Source organism: Helianthus annuus, chromosome 16, assembly GCF_002127325.2.
Source record: "Helianthus annuus cultivar XRQ/B chromosome 16, HanXRQr2.0-SUNRISE, whole genome shotgun sequence".
Taxonomy (NCBI): Eukaryota; Viridiplantae; Streptophyta; class Magnoliopsida; order Asterales; family Asteraceae; genus Helianthus; species Helianthus annuus.
The window spans coordinates 53693769-53717054 of record NC_035448.2 but is presented as its reverse complement, the minus strand read 5'-3'; the positions used below and the strand labels follow the sequence as shown (position 1 = coordinate 53717054).

At 39.1% G+C, this 23286-nt stretch overlaps 2 protein-coding genes and 1 long non-coding RNA gene across 6 annotated transcripts; all 3 read left to right on the top strand.

The window, feature by feature from the left end:
- The first annotated feature begins 98 nt into the window (after window positions 1-98).
- LOC110919176 (F-box/kelch-repeat protein At3g17530) lies at window positions 99-1157 on the top strand. Its single transcript, XM_022163453.1, has one exon. The coding sequence runs from the start codon at window positions 99-101 to the stop codon at window positions 1155-1157; it is 1059 nt and encodes a 352-aa protein (XP_022019145.1).
- A 249-nt stretch (window positions 1158-1406) lies between these two features.
- LOC110923913 lies at window positions 1407-15605 on the top strand. The gene is made up of 5 exons (XM_035985420.1): window positions 1407-1818; window positions 1902-2593; window positions 2674-2911; window positions 3014-3128; window positions 12638-15605. Exons 1-5 carry the CDS (start codon window positions 1407-1409, stop codon window positions 15603-15605), a joined length of 4425 nt encoding a protein of 1474 aa, XP_035841313.1.
- A 1422-nt stretch (window positions 15606-17027) lies between these two features.
- LOC110922833 lies at window positions 17028-20887 on the top strand. 4 transcript variants are annotated; one of them, XR_002583511.2, is made up of 7 exons: window positions 17028-17194; window positions 17347-17506; window positions 17660-17835; window positions 17925-17991; window positions 18075-18277; window positions 20279-20526; window positions 20635-20887. It is a non-coding gene; the product is annotated as an uncharacterized LOC110922833 (long non-coding RNA). The 4 variants fall into 4 exon arrangements; XR_002583508.2 differs by having other exon boundaries at window positions 17338-17506; XR_002583510.2 differs by having other exon boundaries at window positions 17028-17252.
- Window positions 20888-23286: the final 2399 nt, after the last annotated feature.

Below are 23286 nucleotides of genomic sequence, written 5' to 3'. Positions count from 1 at the left end.
ATGTAATTGTAGAAATATTTATAATCTATCACCAAGGTATAATCTTCTTAGATTGGACAACTAAATAATCATTATCTGTATTAAACGAAGGTATAACCATGGCTGACCTTCCTACTCATACAATCGTGTTTGAGATATTAACGAGGCTGCCAGCAAAGGATGTAGGTCGTTCTAAGAGTGTATGTAAGCAATGGTATGCGTTATTGTCAACACAAGATTTCGTAAAGATACATTGTTCTCGCTCAGTAGTTTCATCTAACCAGAGAGTTCTACTAATTGACGACCTAACGTGTTCTGTTCGTCCAATCATCTCTAATAACAATGACTATGGTCCAAGCTCAACAGTTACATTTCCATTCCATCACCAAAATAATGATGTCTCAATACTTTCACATTTGAACGGATTGTTGTGTGTTTGCTTGAATGATACATACGAGCTGCTTCTTTGGAATCCAACAACTACTGCTTTCAAGCGTTTGTCAACCCCTGATTCTCATGGATTCTATATAAATAACCTTGATGCCATTGGTTTGTACGTTGACGCTGACGATGATTACAAGGTCTTGCATATAAAGCGTAGGAGTGGTGTACTTGGTGTCTATGTTTATTCTAGGGAAGTAGACTCTTGGAGAAATATTCCTTTCATAACAAGACAAGAGTACCTAAGCCCTCATTTCAATTGGTCAGCTGGCACATTTTGTGGTGGTACTCTATATTTCACTGTTTGCGAATGTTGGATTGGAGGTACGAATGTGGTGATTTGTTTTGATGTTAATTCGGAGCAGTTCAAGGAGATAAGCTTTCCACCCGTTCCTTCTAATGGAATGGTTCAAGGTGTTTTGGTTAATGTAAAAAATGTGCTTCACATGTTTGCTAGCACTGGCATGTTTGAGATGACGCATGACCTATGGACACTACAAGGGGATTACTGGATTAAGGTCTTATCATGTCCTCCGATCCCCCCGATATCATTGTCATTGTGGTGCGATATAACACATTATGTGACAAATGGTAATTGGTTTGTGATGACTAAATTAGGGAAGTTGTTTACAATTGAAATGGATATGAAGCCCTTCGAATGTTTTTATCCCGTTTCTTGGTTTCGAGGTTTTAAGGGTGCGGTGTTTGTGCAGACCATTGTTTCACCAAGTATTTAGATTGGCTTTCACTTAATGTTATCATTATGTATGTCAATGTTTTAAGGATTTGTGTTTTTTTTCTCTAAGTCATGATATTCCGTTTAAGTCATGTATTTTAATGTTATCATTATGTATTTCAATGTTATCCTTCGGTTTGTTTTTCTCTAAGTTATGTGTTGGAATGTTGTTATGATTTGAGAATTTCATCATCTATGATAACTCTCTTTTATTTAATTTGCAAGGTATTTGTCATTTTTTCAATTTACAATGACTAATGGACTCTCAAACCCTCGAAATCATGCTTCTAGCTCGAGTGCATCTACTAAAGCTGAAAAACGAAAAGAGTATCAAAAAAGATACTATGCTGCACGCAAAGAAAATAACAAAGTATCTAAATTTGGGAGTGGTGATGCCCCCCAAAGTGCTTCATCAATATCTTTAATGAATAATAGGTCAACAGAAAGGACACCGTTAAGAAGTTTACAAACTAATATTACTCAATTTCTACAAACAACAAATGAGAACGCCTCAAGTGTTTCTACTACAAAATGCAAGGAGTACAATGAAGGATGTTCTAATACACCAAACGATAATGGAATGCGTATTTCAAATGGCAGTCAAGTCAACCAAACCCCGATAGATGATGTAATTGACGTAGTCAGGCATAGAACATCACGAGGTTTCTATTTATTTAACAAAGATTTCTTTTTCGAACTTGACATCTTTTACAACCTTCATTACTTAATACACCAATTTTTTTAGGTATTCAAATTCATCCGCGTACTTTATTACCCCAATTTGCTGAAGTAGTTGATCAACCTTCCCTCCAACATGGGAGCGTAGAAGATGATCCTTATAATTTTGTTTACAATGGTGTACCTGGAGAGCATCGTGTTTTAAAGGAACGAGCCGCATGTCCTAATTGTGGAGCAAAACGATTTCAATTTGAATTTGATACCTTTTGTTGTATGAGTGGGAAAACCGTGTTAGCAAACTTAGAAATTCCAGAGGAATTGTACCGACTTTTCACGTCTCAAGATGAAATTGGAGATTTGTTTAGGAAAAACATCCGTGCTTATAACACCAATTTTTCTTTTGCCTCAATGGGTGTGACATTGGATGATACATTGAACAATATGAGAGACGGCGTATATACTTTTCGTGCACATAAAGGAATATATCACAGAATCGACCAATTAGTTCCGAGGGATGGGACTCCTAGGTACTTGCAGTTGTATTTTTACGATCCTGATACTGAGTTAGATCACAGACTCCGATGGCCAAATCTTGATCGGCGTATTACTCAGATTTTAACACGCGTTCTTTCTACAAACCCATATGTCGATACATTTAGAAGACTTGCGGAACTAGGACCTCTGGACAACTATAGAGTCACTTTGAATACTTCGGTTGAACTTGACCAAAGGGTGTACAACCGACCAACGACATCGGAGGTATATATAATATATTATATTAATTGCAATTATTTAATATAATTGCTTATTTTACTTACTTATAGTTCACAATTATATAGGTTGTTGGTATTTGGGTTGAAGGTAATGACAATATCACTTCGTATAAACGAAGTATTGTAGTGTACGGTAGGTCTGAATATAGCCAAACTATTCAGCCGTACTTCAGTTGTTACGATCCATTGTCGTATCCTTTATTTTTTCCTAATGGTGAGTCGGGTTGGCATGCTAACATACCACGTCAAGGAGTATCAATCAATGAGGTTCGCAACAATGACAACATCGAAGGAGAAATGGAAGGTACCAACAATTTGTTATCCTTTTTAAGTGAAGATCATAAAAATAGCGTAATGCGTTTTATTTTTATTAACTGTTTGTTTTTAATACATCTTCATCGTTCAGAGGCTAACACACGAAGTGGTAGAACAACCGTGGCTATGCGAGAGTACTACTGTTACAAGTTCCAGATTCGATCTACCGATAATGTGCTTTTGTTCGGTGGTAGGCTGCTACAGCAGTTTGTGGTTGATGTTGTCACACCCCCAAAATCCACCTGCGGAGTATCACCGCTTGGGAGCGTGACTGACCAGGATCAAGCCACCAATCATATTGAACATGCATTTAATATTAAGTAAAATAAATGAAAACCATCCATTCAATACAAAAGGTGATCAACCAAATCATCGTCTCAAAATGTAGCGGAAGCATAGTAAATAAACCAGTAGTAGTTAACAGTTTTAAGTGTCATAATAGTTTAACAGAAAAGTCACGATCCTTGTCCACAACGACCCGCTTCTCCAGTGCAAGCTCCAAGTACCTAACGATCTGCAAGGCATGTAACAGAAAGATCAACAAACTAGTTGAGCGAGTTCACAGAAAGTAAATGCGTAATAGTAAGTTCGTTTGTAACAGGTGGCTCTACTGGGCCGTTTGTATGTTCTATTGGTGGTGGTGTTCCACGTTATGGGTGGTGGTGTGCCACGTTACTGGTGGTGGTGTTCCACGTTACTGGTGGTGGTGTTCCACGTTACTGGTGGTGGTGTTCCACGTTACTGGTGGTGGTGTTCCACGTTACTGGTGGTGGTGTTCCACGTTACTGGTGGTGGTGTTCCACGTTACTGGTGGTGGTGTTCCACGTTACTGGTGGTGGTGTTCCACGTTACTGGTGGTGGTGTTCCACGTTATATAACCACTAGACTACTCGTAACTATAGGTATCCTTCACAACCGAGGATAGTGATCAGTATAAGTATCCTTCACATCCGAGGATAGTGATCAGTATAAGTATCCTTCACATCCGAGGATAGTAATGTGGTAGTCTAGTCATAGTGTCAATAGTGTATCTAATCAACCTTTCTATCCCATTCCCAACACCCCGGGAATCCCATGCCTTGGTAAGAGTGTGAACTCACCTTGGTTTGCTCGGTATGCTAGATTATGCACTCACAAGTAATTAATCACGTCCTATTGTATGCACGTATAACAAATCAGTTCATGTTCGCAATGATACGCATGCAATTTAATGTTCACATAACAGTCAGTTTGCATAACGGCACAACACGTAGTATTTCACATTAAATCATCAGCTAGTATGCACGAATGCAATTATTAACGCTCATCACCAAGCATGGCATGTCAAATAATCAAGCATACATTCCATCTTTCAAAGTACATTCATAACCATGCATCTTTCGATCCACCCTTATCTTTCGGTCTATGATTAACACAATTATCTTTCGGACAAAAAAAGCTATGTTTCGAACTATATGTCATCTTTCGACCATAGCTATCCTTCGGTCCACTCCAGCTATGTTTCGGTCAAGGTTATGTTTCGGTCAAAGCTATGTTTCGGAGAACACATATCTTTCGGTCACAACCTATTTCGATAGCACCATTGGGCCGAAGCCACAACCAATGGCCTTTACTTGGCCGCCCACCCTCACCAAACAATTATCACACACATGACTTCCTGAATTCTACTGACCTTGATCTAGAAACCTACATCACTAGAATGAAATACTAGCCGCAAATTCCACATGAACCAATCCATGCAATACACATCATGTTAGCCGACAATTTGCTAAGAATTCACATGTAAATCCTCAGATCACTATCATATGTATGAAATCATTATAAACCCCTTAGCCATCCATGAAGTCACGTGCAGCACTTGTTAATTTATGATATCACCCTATTCGAGGTTCCACAATACCATTATTTAACTCACAAAAATTCATATAAGACCAAGCAAGTCATCGGTTAACAATTCATAGTGAAAGCCTACTCCCTATTCACGAGAGTACTAGGAGCATCATGTCAACCTTAATCTTCCTGCAAGTCATTAACTAGAGACACACATATTAAACCATCACATGTCCACTGTCATAATCACATGTCTACTGACAAAAGTAACCACCCTAATCATGCACCGTCTTATTCTATGCACTATCTTATTACCATTGGTCCCATAGTAAACATTCAAGGTATTATCCATTCATTCCATATTAAAAGGATTCACATATTCATTGTTTATGCAGTTATCTACCTATCATCATTCTATTAACACCACAATATTTATTATCCAGTATGTTCTCTAGATCAAAACAGCCGTATATGATTACAATCATAAAACACCCATACACGACCTAATTTATATCATGCATGAATGCGACAATCAGGTTTATTCAACATCAAACAATTAGTCGGACATGTTCATGAGTAACAACCTACTAAATATTTTCACAAGATACTAACCAGATTGAATGATGAAATGAAGAGGGCTTCGAGTGACAGGAGGCAGCCGTCGGTTTGCAATAGGAGGGGAGAGAAGTTTAGGGTTTTGTGGTTATGACAAATACTAACTTAATGAGAGGGGGTTTTCACAAACCAAGTGTATATTCGCTGGATGTGAGCCGAGCCCAATTCTCGGGTTTCGTTTGGGCCGAGGGCTAGTCCAAGATAATTAAAAGAGTGTTGTGCGACACGGGGGTGTATTGTGAAATCGGTTATACATTGTGCGGTCCACATATGTTACACGTATATACATAACACACTAAAATCTCATAACACTTCTCACATAATAAAACATAACATTTAACATAACATACCATTTAATCAATGAATCATATAATCACGTAGCATTCAAACATGTTACACTAAGTACAAAGATAGGTTCGAGATACGAGTTGTCACATTATCCCCAACTAAAAAGAAATTTCGTCCCGAAATTTGGTACGCACTCACTGAGGAAGCTAGGTAAGTTGCATCGTTTACTGATTTTCCTGGGGTGTCACATCATCCCCCCGTTGATTTGGAATTTCGTCCCGAAATTCAGTAGTAGTAGCTTCAGCCTCAGTAGTGGTTGCATTGGTTCGAATATCTGGGGTACTTTTCTTTCATCTGATCTTCGCGTTCCCAGGTATACTCTGGACCACGCTGGGAGTTCCAACGAACTCGAACAAGAGGGATTCTCTTGTGCTTGAGGACCTTAACATCCGGTCCGTGATTTCAACTGGTTCCTCGACGAACTGCAACCGCTCGTCGATAGTGAGTTCCTTAAAAGGAACTATGAGGGTCTCATCTGACAGGCACTTCTTCAGGCTCGACACGTGAAATACATTGTGAACTGCCCCGAGTTCAGCTGGTAGGTTCAATCTGTAGGCTACTGAGCCTATTCGTTCTATAATCTCGAATGGTCCGACATACCGCGGATTGAGTTTGCCTCGTTTGCCAAAACGAACCACACCCTTCCAGGGTGAGACTTTTAATAAAACCCGGTCCCCGACCTGAAATTTCAATAGTCTCTTACGCTTATCCGCGTAGGCTTTCTGACAGTCGTGTGCTGCCGCCATGCGTTGACGTATCTGTGCAATTCGTTCAGTAGCGTCAGCTACCATTTCTAGTTCTGTAATCTAACTATCCCCCACCTCTGCCCAACCGAGAGGTGACCGGCATTTACGTCCGTACAATGCCTCGAATGGAGCGGCTTGAATGCTGGTGTGATAACTGTTATTGTACGAAAACTCCACCAAAGGGAGGTGCTTTTCCCAGCCGTTGCCGAAATCGATAACACATGCCCGAAGCATGTCTTCAAGAGTTTGAATCGTTCGCTCAGACTGTCCATCCGTCTGAGGGTGATAAGCTGTGCTCATGTCTAACCTTGAGCCGAAAGATTTGTGCGTCGCTTGCCATAGTTCTGACGTGAATCGTGCATCCTGATCCGAAGTGATAGAGGTTGGCACTCCGTGCCTCGAAACAACTTCTTCCAAGTAGATGTCTGCTAAGGTAGAAAACTTATCCGTTCCTTTATTGCCAGGAAGTGTGCAGACTCGGTGAGTCGATTCACGATCATCCATATGGTATCATTCCCACGCTGGGATCTGGGTAGGCCTGTAACAAAATCCATGGAAATTTCTTCCCATTTCCACTGTGGTATCCTTGGTTGTTGAAGTAGGCCTGAGGGTTCCTGGTACTCTGTCTTGACTCTCGCACAAGTCAAACATTTGCAACGTGGGCCTTCATGCTAGGCCACCAATATGCAGTTCTGATGTCGTAGTACATTTTGTCCGAACCAGGATATACCGAGTAGCGAGACTTATGAGCTTCATCCATCACAAGTTCTCGTAAGCCGCCATATAGTGGGACCCAAATACGCCCCGATACAAAGTAGGCGCCGTCTTCCTTTTGTTCCATTCGTTGTCGTGAGTCACGCAAGGCTTCAGCCTTGACGTTTTCGGGTTTCAGTGCTTCTATCTGAGCAGCTCGTATCTGTGCAGGAAGACCGGACTGAATAGTAAGCTGTAGCGCTCGCACGCGCTTAGGTAGGGTGTCCTTTCGACTGAGGGCGTCGGCCACAACATTGACCTTGCCTGGATGATACTTGATGGCGCATTCGTAATCATTCAGCAGTTCAACCCATCTTCTTTGACGCATGCTCAAATCCTTTTGCTTAAGAATATGCTCGAGACTCCTGTGATCGGTGTAAATAGTGCACCTGGTACCGTACAGGTAATGTCGCCATATCTTAAGCGCGAAAATAACAGCTCCCAGCTCTAAATTGTGCGTCGAGTAGTTCCGTTCATGAATTCTTGAGTTGCCGCGAAGCGTAGGCGATAACTTTATCCTGTTGCAACAATACACACCCGAGTCCCAACGGTAGGTGACACCATTTCTGTGTCAGCATAGTGAGCGGCTGCGCGATCTTGGAGAAGTCTTTGATAAACCTTCTGTAATACCCCGCCAAGCCCAAGAATTGGCGTATTTCCGTCGGTGTACGCGGTGCGGGCCAGTTTCTGATCGAATCTACCTTGGATGGATCGACATGAATCCCATCCTTGTTCACCACATGGCCTAAGGAGTGGACTTCACGTATCCAGAAGTCGCATTTTGAAAACTTGGCGTACAATTGTTCCTTTCGGAGAAGTTCCAAGATAAGACGTAAGTGCTGCTCGTGTTCCTCCTGACTCTTGGAGTAGATCAGAATGGTGTCGATGAAGGCAATGACGAACTTGTCAAGGTAGGGTTTGCACACCCTGTTCATAAGATCCATGAAAAACTGCAGGCGAGCTCTGAAAGCTGTCTTGGAGACGTCCTCATCCCGGACTCTCAGCTGATGATAATCAGCCTGTAGGTCAACCTTGGAGTAGTAACTCGACCCTTACAACTGGGCGAATAAGTCGTCAATGCGTGGAAGAGGATAACGGTTCTTCACTGTGATCTTGTTCAGTTCACGGTAATCAATTTCACATCCTGAAGGTGCCATCCTTCTTTTTCACAGATAATTGGTATCCCAGAGTTCTTGTAGTTGCGTCAATAGTTCTTCCGATTCGGATGGGGCTAAGCGATACGGTGCTCGAGCTATGGGTGCTGCTCCTGGAGCGAGCTCGATTTGAAATTCGTCCTGACGATGCGGCGGTAGACCAGGTAAATCCTTGCGAGACACCTGAGGAAAGTCGTGTACAACTGAATGGTCTTCCAACTTCTTTTCTTTGCATGGGATTTCTGCTTGCTGTTGCTGCTGGCGATTCCGATTTGCAGGCCGTGGATTCCTGAATCCTTAGCTTCATGGCCCATCTTGAGACACCTCTGGAAACGTCCCTCGTTGCACTAACCACCGTGGTGTCTGTTGCATTAGTTACACATTGGGTGAATTCCCCGATATCCACCCTGCCCCTGACCACCAGAAGTTGGCTGACTCGGCTCTGGTGATCACTATTCTTGCGCTGCTGCTGTGCTTGAGACTGAACGGTAGCTGAACCCTTGCTGGAATACCCATCCCATTTCCGCTTGCTGTCACTAGGAGTAGCGGGAGTAGCAGAAGTGATAACGGTAGTAATAGTGCTGATACAACTAGGCAGCATGTTCTGTTCCACTGCCTGATCCGTGAGGCGATGAGCAAGACGCTGAATGTCTTGGATATTGTCGAGGTTAGCCAATGCAGCATGGCTCTGAATTTCTGAGGCTAGACCCTTGAGGTACAATTCGATATGCTTGCTTGGAGGGTCCACCATGGTTGGACACAAGATGGCCAGTTCGTTTGACCGTTTCGTATAAGCTTCAATTCCTGACCCCGTCATTTCAAATGGTAAAGATCCACTTCCAACTTGTGGATGTCATCACGCGTGAAATTTCCCTTTTAACGCGTTCTTTGAATTCGTTCCAGGGGGTGGCGTTAGCAGCTGCCAACCCTAGTATCTGTACCTGCGCGTCCCACCAGGTTAGTGCGATTCCTTCCAACGTACCAGTGGCGTACTTGACCCTGCGAGCCTCAGGGCATTCACACATCTTAAATACTGACTCGAGCTTCCCAAACCAATGGAGTAGTCCCACCTGCTCCTTCTGTGCCACTGAATGCGTTTGGACGACGGTCCATGAAGTTCTTGAATGTGCAGTCAGGTTGCTATGCGTTCTGACCCGTTGCGCGAGAAAGATAGGTCAATGTTAAGCGCGAGAGTTGGGTCACGAGAGTAGGATCTAACATCCTAGGATAGGTCTGGTATAGCAGGTTATACCTCCTGCTTGTGCGGCTGCAAGCGCCGCAGCAACTTGTTCGTTAATGAGAGCCGTCAACTAGGCTTGAGTCATGTCAACACGTCCGGACATGATCGAACAGTAAAGGTAACATAAGTATGAATGGTTCGCGAGTAATGCGATGACAGAAAAGTGTAGGCACGTAGGTGGTCTTAAGCAGTAACAAGTAGTGAGCAATGTAATGTAAGCATACTACGAGCAAAGTTCTATGCAGTTCTAGCAAGCAGGTAATAAACATAAACCTTATTACCTAAGATGTCGAGTCTTGCACGTGGAGCGAAGCGTCGTTGTGGATCGTTGAGAGCACTGTTCTGGTTATAGTCTGGTTTTAATAAAAACGTTTTTCCATATTAAAACCAAGTTCTCTATAACCAATGGCTCTGATACCAATCTGTCACACCCCCAAAATCCACCTGCGGAGTATCACCGCTTGGGAGCGTGACTGACCAGGATCAAGCCACCAATCATATTGAACATGCATTTAATATTAAGTAAAATAAATGAAAACCATCCATTCAATACAAAAGGTGATCAAACAAATCATCGTCTCAAAATGTAGCGGAAGCATAGTAAATAAACCAGTAGTAGTTAACAGTTTTAAGTGTCATAATAGTTTAACAGAAAAGTCACGATCCTTGTCCACAACGACCCGCTTCTCCAGTGCAAGCTCCAAGTACCTAACGATCTGCAAGGCATGTAACAGAAAGATCAACAAACTAGTTGAGCGAGTTCACAGAAAGTAAATGCGTAATAGTAAGTTCGTTTGTAACAGGTGGCTCTACTGGGCCGTTTGTATGTTCTATTGGTGGTGGTGTTCCACGTTATGGGTGGTGGTGTGCCACGTTACTGGTGGTGGTGTTCCACGTTACTGGTGGTGGTGTTCCACGTTACTGGTGGTGGTGTTCCACGTTACTGGTGGTGGTGTTCCACGTTACTGGTGGTGGTGTTCCACGTTACTGGTGGTGGTGTTCCACGTTACTGGTGGTGGTGTTCCACGTTACTGGTGGTGGTGTTCCACGTTACTGGTGGTGGTGTTCCACGTTATATAACCACTAGACTACTCGTAACTATAGGTATCCTTCACAACCGAGGATAGTGATCAGTATAAGTATCCTTCACATCCGAGGATAGTGATCAGTATAAGTATCCTTCACATCCGAGGATAGTAATGTGGTAGTCTAGTCATAGTGTCAATAGTGTATCTAATCAACCTTTCAATCCCATTCCCAACACCCCGGGAATCCCATGCCTTGGTAAGAGTGTGAACTCACCTTGGTTTGCTCGGTATGCTAGATTATGCACTCACAAGTAATTAATCACGTCCTATTGTATGCACGTATAACAAATCAGTTCATGTTCGCAATGATACGCATGCAATTTAATGTTCACATAACAGTCAGTTTGCATAACGGCACAACACGTAGTATTTCACATTAAATCATCAGCTAGTATGCACGAATGCAATTATTAACGCTCATCACCAAGCATGGCATGTCAAATAATCAAGCATACATTCCATCTTTCAAAGTACATTCATAACCATGCATCTTTCGATCCACCCTTATCTTTCGGTCTATGATTAACACAATTATCTTTCGGACAAAAAAAAGCTATGTTTCGAACTATATGTCATCTTTCGACCATAGCTATCCTTCGGTCCACTCCAGCTATGTTTCGGTCAAGGTTATGTTTCGGTCAAAGCTATGTTTCGGAGAACACATATCTTTCGGTCACAACCTATTTCGATAGCACCATTGGGCCGAAGCCACAACCAATGGCCTTTACTTGGCCGCCCACCCTCACCAAACAATTATCACACACATGACTTCCTGAATTCTACTGACCTTGATCTAGAAACCTACATCACTAGAATGAAATACTAGCCGCAAATTCCACATGAACCAATCCATGCAATACACATCATGTTAGCCGACAATTTGCTAAGAATTCACATGTAAATCCTCAGATCACTATCATATGTATGAAATCATTATAAACCCCTTAGCCATCCATGAAGTCACGTGCAGCACTTGTTAATTTATGATATCACCCTATTCGAGGTTCCACAATACCATTATTTAACTCACAAAAATTCATATAAGACCAAGCAAGTCATCGGTTAACAATTCATAGTGAAAGCCTACTCCCTATTCACGAGAGTACTAGGAGCATCATGTCAACCTTAATCTTCCTGCAAGTCATTAACTAGAGACACACATATTAAACCATCACATGTCCACTGTCATAATCACATGTCTACTGACAAAAGTAACCACCCTAATCATGCACCGTCTTATTCTATGCACTATCTTATTACCATTGGTCCCATAGTAAACATTCAAGGTATTATCCATTCATTCCATATTAAAAGGATTCACATATTCATTGTTTATGCAGTTATCTACCTATCATCATTCTATTAACACCACAATATTTATTATCCAGTATGTTCTCTAGATCAAAACAGCCGTATATGATTACAATCATAAAACACCCATACACGACCTAATTTATATCATGCATGAATGCGACAATCAGGTTTATTCAACATCAAACAATTAGTCGGACATGTTCATGAGTAACAACCTACTAAATATTTTCACAAGATACTAACCAGATTGAATGATGAAATGAAGAGGGCTTCGAGTGACAGGAGGCAGCCGTCGGTTTGCAATAGGAGGGGAGAGAAGTTTAGGGTTTTGTGGTTATGACAAATACTAACTTAATGAGAGGGGGTTTTCACAAACCAAGTGTATATTCGCTGGATGTGAGCCGAGCCCAATTCTCGGGTTTCGTTTGGGCCGAGGGCTAGTCCAAGATAATTAAAAGAGTGTTGTGCGACACGGGGGTGTATTGTGAAATCGGTTATACATTGTGCGGTCCACATATGCTACACGTATATACATAACACACTAAAATCTCATAACACTTCTCACATAATAAAACATAACATTTAACATAACATACCATTTAATCAATGAATCATATAATCACGTAGCATTCAAACATGTTACACTAAGTACAAAGATAGGTTCGAGATACGAGTTGTCACAGATGTTTACATCAAAATTGAGACGTCACGCTTAGAATTTTGTGAGAGAAACCAGGAAAAAATTCGAGCCGAATTGTACCAAGGTATTGTGGATTGCGTCAATACTGGCGAGGTTCATGCAAACAGAGTCGGGAAAAGAATTGTGTTGCCTGCATCTTTCATCGGGGGGCCTCGCGACATGCGACGTCGGTTTCTAGATGCGATGACGTTAGTTCAAGACGACGGCAAGCCTGATGTATTCCTTACAATGACATGTAATCCTAAGTGGCCTGAGATATGTGATAACTTACATGTTGGTCAAACTGCTACAGATCGTCCAGACCTTGTTTCAAGAGTGTTCCGGGCTAAATTAGAAGATCTTAAGGATCAACTCTTCAAGAAACATGTCCTCGGGGAAGTTAAGTCATACGTCTATGTCATTGAATTTCAAAAGCGGGGTTTGCCGCACGCACATTTTCTCCTAATCATGTACCCGCAACACAAGATCAATAACGCGGACCATTATGATAAGGTTGTGTGTGCTGAAATTCCTAACAAACTAACACATCCCAGATTGCATGAGATGGTTGTCAAGCACATGATTCACGGTCCTTGCGGCAATTTACGATCAAGCAGTCCTTGTATGCAGGGTGATCCTAAAATTTGTCGTTTTCACTATCCTAGACAATTTAACGAACAGACGACACAAGGAGAAGATTCGTATCCGTTGTATCGAAGGAGAGACACCGGGATAGAAGTGGACCTACGAGGACAAACACTTGATAATAGATGGGTGGTCCCATATAACCCAAGGCTTTTGATGATGTTTAACTGCCACATGAATGTTGAAGTTTGCTCAAGTATAAAATCTGTGAAATATCTTTTCAAGTATGTTTATAAAGGACATGACAAACAGGTTATTCAAGTCGATCAAAGTGAGCCAGGGGTTGTTATTAATGAGATAAAAAGATTTCAAGATGCACGCTACATATCGCCCCCAGAGGCTATGTGGCGAATTTTTTCCTTCTCTCTTTCTCAAATCTTTCCTGCTGTTCTAGCCTTACAACTTCATCTCCCAAATAATCAGATGGTTAGATTTAGAGATGATGACTTGATGCCTAATATTGTTGATAGGGAAAGGGATAAGAGAACCATGCTAACAGCATTTTTTGATCAGAATAGAAACGATGAAACAGCAAGGGTACATTTGTATAAAGATTTTCCAAAACACTATACTTGGAATGGAAGCACACGCCGTTGGAGTCGTCGTTTCGGTAAAAAACAAAGAGGTCGTATCGTTTCCGCTAATCCAGCCGAAGGAGAAAGGTACTACTTACGCCTACTTTTGTCAAATGTCAGAGGGCCTACTTCTTTCGAACATCTTTGCACAGTTAATGGTCAACGGTGTGCGACATTTCGGAAAGCAGCTCTTGAGTTAGGCTTAATAGAAGACGATGAATATCTATCACAATGTCTCGAAGAAGCCTCTACGTTTCAGTTTCCCAATGCTCTTAGAAGGTTATTTGCGACCATAATGATTTTTTGCGAACCTGGAGATGTTCGAAAGTTATGGAATGACCACTTTGATTCACTATCTGAAGATCATCGGTTACACTGTCAAAGTATAGAACGAGTTCAAAATATGGTTCTTACCGAAATAAGTGTCTTGGTACAATCCATGGGTAAAAATTTCAATGAATTCGACCTTCCTAAGATAACTGACGATGTTAACTTACAAGATGCAGGTTATCGTGAGTTACAAGAAGAGTATGGGATTGTTTTGGAACCTGAACACTTGAGTGCCAAACATTCACTTAATCCGGACCAAAAAAATGTGTTTGATGAGATCATGATGCATGTTGATAATGATCTTCCAGGCGTGTTCTTTATTGATGGTCCAGGTGGAACTGGAAAAACATTTTTGTACATTGCCTTGCTTGCTGAAATTCGGTCACGTGGTCGTATTGCTCTCGCAACAGCTTCATCAGGTGCAGCGGCTAATAATATGCCAGGAGGTAGAACGGCTCACTCGAGATTCAAGATTCCTCTTAATCTTGAAAATAATTCAATGTGCAATATTAAAAAACAGAGTGGGGCCGCTAAACTGATTCGCTCTGCCAAAATAATCATATGGGATGAAGCGTCGATGGCTAAACGACAAGCGATAGAGGCAGTCGATCGTACATTCCAAGACATTATAGGTGTTAGTCTCCCATTTGGTGGAAAGATAATGGTTATGGGAGGTGACTTCAGACAGGTGTTGCCGGTTATCAAACGTGGCACTCGAGCACAGATTGTAGACTCCAGCGTACGAATGTCACCTCTTTGGTCTTTGACTAAGAAGATGCGGTTGACCATAAATATGAGAGCGCTGAAAGATCCATGGTTTTCTAAATTTCTTTTAAGAGTCGGCGATGGAACTGAAGAACCAATCGAAGGAAACTATATCCGCATACCCGATGACATGACAATTCAGTGCAACAACAAAGAAAACGCTATAAAAGAATTGATCCATGCCATCTTTCCATCAATTGAAGATAATGTATATTCTTCAGATTATATAATCTCTAGAGCAATATTGTCCACTAAAAATGATAGTGTTGACGAGATTAATAATCAAATGATTGAAATTTTTCAAGGGGAGGAAAAAGTTTATTACAGTTTTGATGAAGCTGAAGACGATCAGCGCAACTTCTATCCGGTCGAGTTCTTAAATTCGCTAAATGTTAGTGGATTGCCGCCTCATAAGCTTCATTTAAAAATTGGATGCCCAATAATATTGTTACGTAATATCGATCCATCACATGGCCTGTGTAATGGCACGCGGTTGATATGTAAGGGTTTCATGCGAAATGTTATTGATGCGGAAATTGCAGTTGGTCAACATGCCGGAAAAAGAGTTTTTTTTGCCAAGAATCCCTCTAACCCTTTCTGAAGATGACATGTTCCCATTCAAGCTGAAAAGAAAACAATTTCCAATTCGACTTAGCTTTTCCATGACGATTAATAAAGCTCAAGGTCAAACAATTCCGAACGTTGGTATTTATCTACCGGATTCTGTATTTTCACATGGACAACTTTATGTCGCGTTATCAAGAGGGATTTCAAGACAAAGTACGAAGGTGTTGGTACATCTCGCCAAAGAATTCAAACAACGCGGAGTTTACACATCAAATGTTGTCTACCAGGAAGTGTTGCGTGATTAATTAATCGCATCCTTATCAAAAAGAAGGTAAGTTAGTAGATGTTGTGCCTTATTTGCTTCCAGAAATTACCTTTTAATTACTATTTTAAATCACTGTAAGTGTCTAACATTTTTTTTATGTGTTGAAATCTGGTACAGTAGAGGAGAAGATGCAAGAAAGTCATAAGCGAACGGATGTATTGGTAAAACAGGAAGAGATACAAGAGACTCCCCACATTTTGTTTTTATTGTTTTGTCCAGCTACTTGACTATTTTGAACTCTTCTTGTTTTTAATTACATCTACTTCCTTGTTTTGTACTCTTCTTGTAGAAGATCACCAAAGAATCGATAAACTAACAGAAAAACCAGTGCCATCATATCACGAATAAGAAAACTAACTTAAGTACTATACAATATATTACGAGACGACGGATAAACTAACGGTAAACAATTATACTATTGTAAATTGCCACTCCCGCCGCATCGCGCGGGTACGTGACTAGTATATATATATATATATATATATATAGGGGACCGCTAGAATGAGAACCACCTCGAGTTGTAAGAACCGCGAGAACTACTTGATCCGGGGCGAGGTGGACCAAATTATTTTTTCAAAAACGTAGATGCATGTATTATAAACACATTCGTAAAAAAAAAATTTAAAAAAATGCCATGCGTGTAGTTTTTTACACCACAAGTTTGTGGTTCACGAGTTCCGTAAATTTACGGAACTCGTAAACCACAAACTTGTGGTGTAAAAAACTACACGCACGGCATTTTTTTAAAATTTTTTTTACGAATGTGTTTATAATACATGCATCTACATTTTTGAAAAAAAAAAGTTTGGTCCACCTCGCCCCGTACGGTGTGGTTCTCGCGGTTCTTACAACTCGAGGTGGTTCTCATTCTAGCGGCCCCCTATATATATATATATATATATATATATATATATATATACTACTTTAATAAGCATATAGGAAGGGCAAGAATGGTCATTTGCCATTGTACAACCATTTTATGCACATTATACAACCATTTAAGCATAAATGTGTTGAAAAAGTTGGAAATCTGTTGAGCGGGATATGTGGGCGGGATCTTAAATTTCAAACACCCTTAAGAATTCTCAGATCTATCTTTTCTTAGTCTACACGCCTCTCTCTCTCTCTCTCTCTCTCTCTCTCTCTCTCTTTCTCTTTCTCTTCTTTTCTATTGTTTTTCCCCTTTTCTCCTAAATCTATGTCCCTCTTTTTCCTGTGTTGAACACCGATTTGAAGAAATTCCCATTCGATTCGCAACTGATGAACACTTACTTGAAGAAATCCATATCGATTTGCAGGTTTGTTCTCGCACGTGGCACTTTCGGCACCGTTACCTCCTCTCAAATTTCACTTTCGGTGCAGTTTCATCCAAGTTTGATTCTTTGCTAAGATTAATCTTACAATTTCTCACTAGCTTTCTCTTTTTGGTTTTGGTTACAAGGTTGAACAGGGCGGTGACAACATAGGGTGTTAAGATCTAGGGTTCCGACAAAAACAGAGATGGTTACGACTTCGGGTGGTGAATGTGTTAAGATCATACAACTATCAGATGAGAGGATGATCGAACCTTCCAACCATGTTCCGTTGAAGATTCTGGAAACTCCAGTAAGGTTGTTTCACAATATTATTATAGGTTTTTTTTTTTTTGGTATTTGGGTAATGTCTTGAGTTCCAGCAGAATCTCAACCATCAAAGCTTGTTGGTAGCCAAGGTTTTGCCAGAGACCCATTATCCTGCTTCTTATTTTCATTTTTCATTTGCAGAAAAAATAACCAGAGACAAGAAAAAGTGTGTGTGTGAGAGAGAGAGAGAGACGGGTAGGAGAGTCTCTGGAGAAGGTAGAGGTGGCAAAGGGAACTAGGGTTCTTGCGACGAATGTCTATGTAGGTACTCATTGAGAGTTTGAGACCATGAATCCATCTATTGCTTGACAAATCAGGTAATTTTACTTCCCCATACTTGATTTTAGACTAATATATGTTTCCGGCGACTTGATTATATGCTTAGAATGGTTTTGGTAAATTGTAGGGATAATCTTGACAGGTTTAAAGCTGGAGCTTCATATATGGATGAATGGGTCAAACGGTTCAAACGGGTCAGATATGTTGCAGCACTGGGTCATTCTGTCACGTTTATTTTCGGTTTTATTGGGTCTAAATAAAATGATTTTGTTTTCAGTTGACCCACCCAAAACTTCAATGTTCGTTCTTAACAACGAAGAGATCACCTGCAGCTACATACGCGAGTTGTGAGGGGACGGGATGACGGTGGTCAGGCATCACTCCGGAGCACAAATTCCGAACGCAGTTGTCTATTGTCATGTTAAAGAGGCCAAGCAAAATCTATGAAGTTAATTTGGCACACAAAGCTGAAGGAGGGAGGTAACTCTTATCTTTTAATATCAGAAAACTTATCTTTTATTATTTAAGAAAGCTTGTTCATAAAAGAACTTCAACTTCCCGATAAACGTAAAAACTTCGGCACACCCGACAAGAAATTATTATGGCAACTGCCATAAAATAGACATGGGAATGTGCTCGAGTTCATAGTAGTTGTTTCTTGAAACCATCTCCAGCCTAATGACTTCAAGAACTCCAACACAGACCATGCTGAATATCGAAATGAAGAGGCCAGTCCTGTAAATTAACCAGACGTTGATGAATTTATGATCGATATTTTGACTTGTTTTAACGAAACAATGATTAAATGATTTTAGAAGTAATGACTTACACGAAATCTAAAGAATGATTGATCTTGCTAGCATCTGAAGTCTCGTATAAGAGTGAACTATCCGACGGCACCTCAATATTTTTCTTTCTAAAAGAAGCAACCACCACCTGGCAAAGATGAACGAGCGGGCTGCTACCTGGCATCTAAAACTAGATCATTTAATGTAGGGGTGTTCACGGTTCGGTTTGAAACCGTGAAACCGCCCAACCGGTCATTGGTTTGGTTCCACGTTCGGTTTTTTTGTTTAACTTTCGGTCGGTCGGTTTAAAAATTTTCAAACAGTAGCGAACGTTTTGGTTTACAGTTTATATAAAAAACCGATTGTATAAAACCAGACCGGACCATAAGTCTTTTCATTTTTTTATATTGTATATTAAGTATATTTAATCATGTATATTATAATTATTTGAACAAAGTTGGGTTAACTCTAATTATATTAAGTAATCTGGTTCTTATTTTAGCCCAATGGATCTTGTTTAGTTTTTAAAAGACACAAACAGTCCTGAATCCTGGCTCCTAAAATAGTTTTACTCAGAATATGTATCTCCTTTTTGTTAAGTATTATGTGATAATGTCTATATTTTTAAGTTAAGTTTTATGTATAACATTTAACTATTAACTGTATAATCTTTACTCGGTTAAGTTGTATGTCTAAGCTGTTAATCCTTAATCAAAGCTTATTATTAAGTTTTATGTTTGCTTTTTGTGCTTGTTTAGGAAACTATGAAACTGGAACAAATATTAGTATTTTTATACATCATTCAATTCATATAAAGGCTCCATAAATCGCAAACCGTGATACCAAACCGTTAGTACCGTTACTAACGGTTTGGTTTGGTTCGGTTTCAATTTTTAATGGTTTGGTTTTGGTTTTCAATTATCAAAAACCGTTACTAACGGTTTGGTTTACGGTTTGACTCATAAACTGTTAAAACCGGACCGTGAACACCCCTAATTTAATGTAGTTAACTATATAGTAGTCACAAGCGCCCTAGAGACTAGACGCAAGCCTAGGCTCTCAGGGCGAGGTTAAAATTGATATTAACACTTGTATTGTGGAGGTTAAAATTGATCTAAGTTACAGGGTCTATGATGCTGGTCTTTAGGGGCGGATTTATGTGTGGCCGAGGGGTAGCCCGGGATACCCCTCAACTTTTTTGGCGAAGTGCAATTTTATGTTAGGTAAAGATAAAAATGAAATGAAGTTTTGTGGTTGACGGAAACGAAATTTTCCTATGGACTGCAGTGAAGTTTTCCGATGGACTGCAGCGGCACTTGTTATTTATCGGAGAAGATGAAGTTATATGTTCATATTAATATATTTATAAGGTCATGGGGAACATGAATGAAAATCAAACTACAAAATTAGAATTAATAAATTGGTCAAACTTGAATTATATTTATCCATGTAATATGGATTTGGGCTGGGTTGAAGTTGGGTATTATTTGAGTTCTTCTTTCATGAGTGTTATGTGTAGTTCGTGTGAGGTGTGCTGGATGACTTGGGTTTTGGGTTAGAAGATGACCCGACAGAAGAAGACTTTTGCGATTGTCAATTTGGATAGTATTTATGTGAATTGCGTGCGTTTTTGAAGAAGACGCTTGAGGTCGATATTTTCTTAATTTTTTTGTATTTTACATGGGCTATGCAGGCTTTCTTGAAGTTCGTTGAAGATTGTTCAGTTGTCATCCCCAACCCAAGTAGGAAAGATGCTATTAGCGAGTCACCGTTAAAAATAGCTCTTTTTGCATTGTATAAATTGTGCACACACGCACCTTGTCGACAGTTTCTGCGCGCATCTGATCGTTGCCCAGTACTTGGAAAACACTTTGAATCAGGAGATGATACCATTTCTGAATATGCTTCTGTCATTCTTAAAAAAACTGCTCAACCGTGATGGTATTCGTGTTTGACCTTTCGCATTTTGCTTGCTTGTTTCAAATCAACTGCTTGTTTGTCTAAAGGCTTTAGTTGACTAATTTTTAATTTGATTGCATTGCAATGCAGACAACCTTTATTTGGCATAGGGAGCATGACATACTCCAGTTAAGCCGCCGCAACCTTTGTTTGGCATAAGGAGCATGACATACTCCATGTGAACTACTCATTGATGTTAAAATTTTCTTCTGTTTAAGTATTAGCCTTAGTTTATTGAATCAAATTTCAAATCTGTTGAATGGGATCAAGAATCTGTAGATTGAGGGGGAGGGTGTAAATAAAATATTATTCCATATTTTTATAATGATGTAGTTTAGACATACATATGATGCACACAATTTACCAATGTGTTTTTCCTTATTCCCCGTTTAACATATATTAGTTAAAGTGTTTTGGCATATACACAAAAACATCCGTGGCCGTTTCTGTGTTTTAAAAAGGTGTCGAGGAACATCTAGGCGGTTAGGTTATTGCGTTGCAGCAACATAGGTGACGCGTGTACATGAGGCACATCAAGGCGCACGTTTACAATAAAGTTGTCAAGATTAAGTTCATACGTTTCCTAATAAGATGAATAAAACTTATTTAATAACTGTAAATGACTTCTAAAAGATTAACATTTACGATAGTCAACTTAAAGTAAGTTTGATGAAACATTATAACTATTACATTTACTAAAACGGATGAAGAGTGCTTTACTTTTTTTTTTTTTGACATTTTTGCCTTTTTGTCTCTTATTATTTTTTTTTGTAGTTTTATTATTTTTTTCCTTTTGGATGTTTTGGCCTTTTGTCTTTTCTTTTTTGATTTTTATTGCATGTGGCAGGTGGCTATTATTTGCTTTTAGTTTTTTTACTGCTTCAACTTTTTTTATTTGCCTTTACTTTTATTTTTTTTGTGTTTTTTTATAGTTTTGTATTCTTTTATACTTTTTTGATTTCTTTTATCTTTTGCTTTTTATTTAAAGTTTTTTTATTCTTTTACCTCTTAACTTTTAGCGTTGACACTTACAACATTTTAACTTTATAAAAAATTGTAATAAAGTATTACGTGTTTATTTTTATTTAGTGTTGGTATAAATTAAAATTAATGTGCGCTATTTTACGTTTAGACGTAATTTTTTCACGGAAATGAGTTTGGTCAAGTATAACATGTTTTCATCCGTATAATTATGTACGTTTTCAGTTAGTCTATATTTTAATGTATTTTTTTTTTTGGAAAATGAGGCAGGTCAAATATAATACACTTTCGCACTTATTTTTATTTACGTTTTCAATTTCTCTGCGTTTTGACTTAAATTTTGTTCGGAAACGAGTAGAGTAAAATATAATACGTTTTCATTAGACGGTATAAATCCGAGTCACTTTGCGTTTTGATAACGCCGCAATGCGCCGTAACTATTTTCTTACGTGCTTATTTTATTGCACGTGTCGGTATAAATTCAAATTGGTTTACCTTTCGATGTAATTTTTTTTCAGAATATGTCAAGTCAAATATAACACGTTTCTATGCTTATTTTTATGCACTTTTTTTTCTTTCTTAATTTTTTTCTAAACTTTATTATTTTATTTCTATACTTTTCTTTATGTTTAGTGTTTTAGATTTATGTTCCTTTTTTTAAGTTATATTTAAGATAACATTTAAATTTTCATTTACAATTAATTTAAAATCAGCACATCTTGCTGTCCAATTTAAATTTATTTTTAGGGTTTTCGATTGATGTAAAAATTGTGTCAATATTCTTTTGAGTTTATTTCTTTCGTTTGGTTGTTATATTGAACCAGAATAGATATCGAACGAAACCAGTGCCAACATATCACGAATAAGAAAACTAACTTAAGTACTATAGAATATATCACGAGACGACTGATAAACTAACGTCAAATAAGTATCCTATTGTAAATCGCCACTCCCGCCGCATCGCGCGGGTAAATGGCTAGTATGTATATATATATATATATATATATATATATATATATATATATATATATATATATATATATATGGGAAGGTTTAAATAAGAACACTAAATATTATGAGAACCATAAGAACGAATGAAAAAAGCACGAGAACTTGGTCAAAAACAATTCAAATTCAATTTTTTTTTACACTTATCATTATTGTTCAAATAAAATGTTAGAAATTTAATTTACACCTTTAAATTTACGTGAATTCGTAAATAATGAAAATGTACACATGTGTAAGTTTGCCACTTACACATGTGTAAATTTGTTATATTTACACATGTGTAAAAAATCTAATGAGAGTGATTTTGAGAGGATAAATGAAGTATTTGATGTTGTAAAATCCTTTTTTTAATGTTGTTACTTAATTACAATAAGGTTTGTACTAAAAAAAATTGGTTTTAATTGGTTTTTCCATTCGTTCTCACGGTTCTCGCAACACTTAGCGTTCTTAAGATAACCCTCCCCTATATATATATATATATATATAAATATATATATATATATATATATATATATATATATATATATATAGGGTGGGGTTCTAGAGTGAACACTAATGTATTTGCGAACTGAGTGAGCAAATCTTGGCCATTGATTTACACACATGGAAGGCTAGGATTTAATCATCAAATTGTAAAATACATTAGTGTATTTCAGCATTATATCTTGGCCATTGATCTACACACATGTATGGCCAGGATTAGTTCGCTCAGTTCGCAAACTACATTAGTGTTCACTCTTGAACCTAATACTC

Excerpts from the sequence above, each read along its gene's own strand:
- LOC110923913 (XM_035985420.1), top strand. The coding sequence starts at position 1,407 with ATGACTAATGGACTCTCAAACCCTCGAAATCATGCTTCTAGCTCGAGT. Across the intron at positions 2,594-2,673 it reads ACCGACCAACGACATCGGAG|GTTGTTGGTATTTGGGTTGA; the intron begins GTATATATAATA and ends ACAATTATATAG. Across the intron at positions 3,129-12,637 it reads GGTGGTAGGCTGCTACAGCA|CATTCAAACATGTTACACTA; the intron begins GTTTGTGGTTGA and ends ATAATCACGTAG.
- LOC110919176 (XM_022163453.1), top strand. The coding sequence starts at position 99 with ATGGCTGACCTTCCTACTCATACAATCGTGTTTGAGATATTAACGAGG.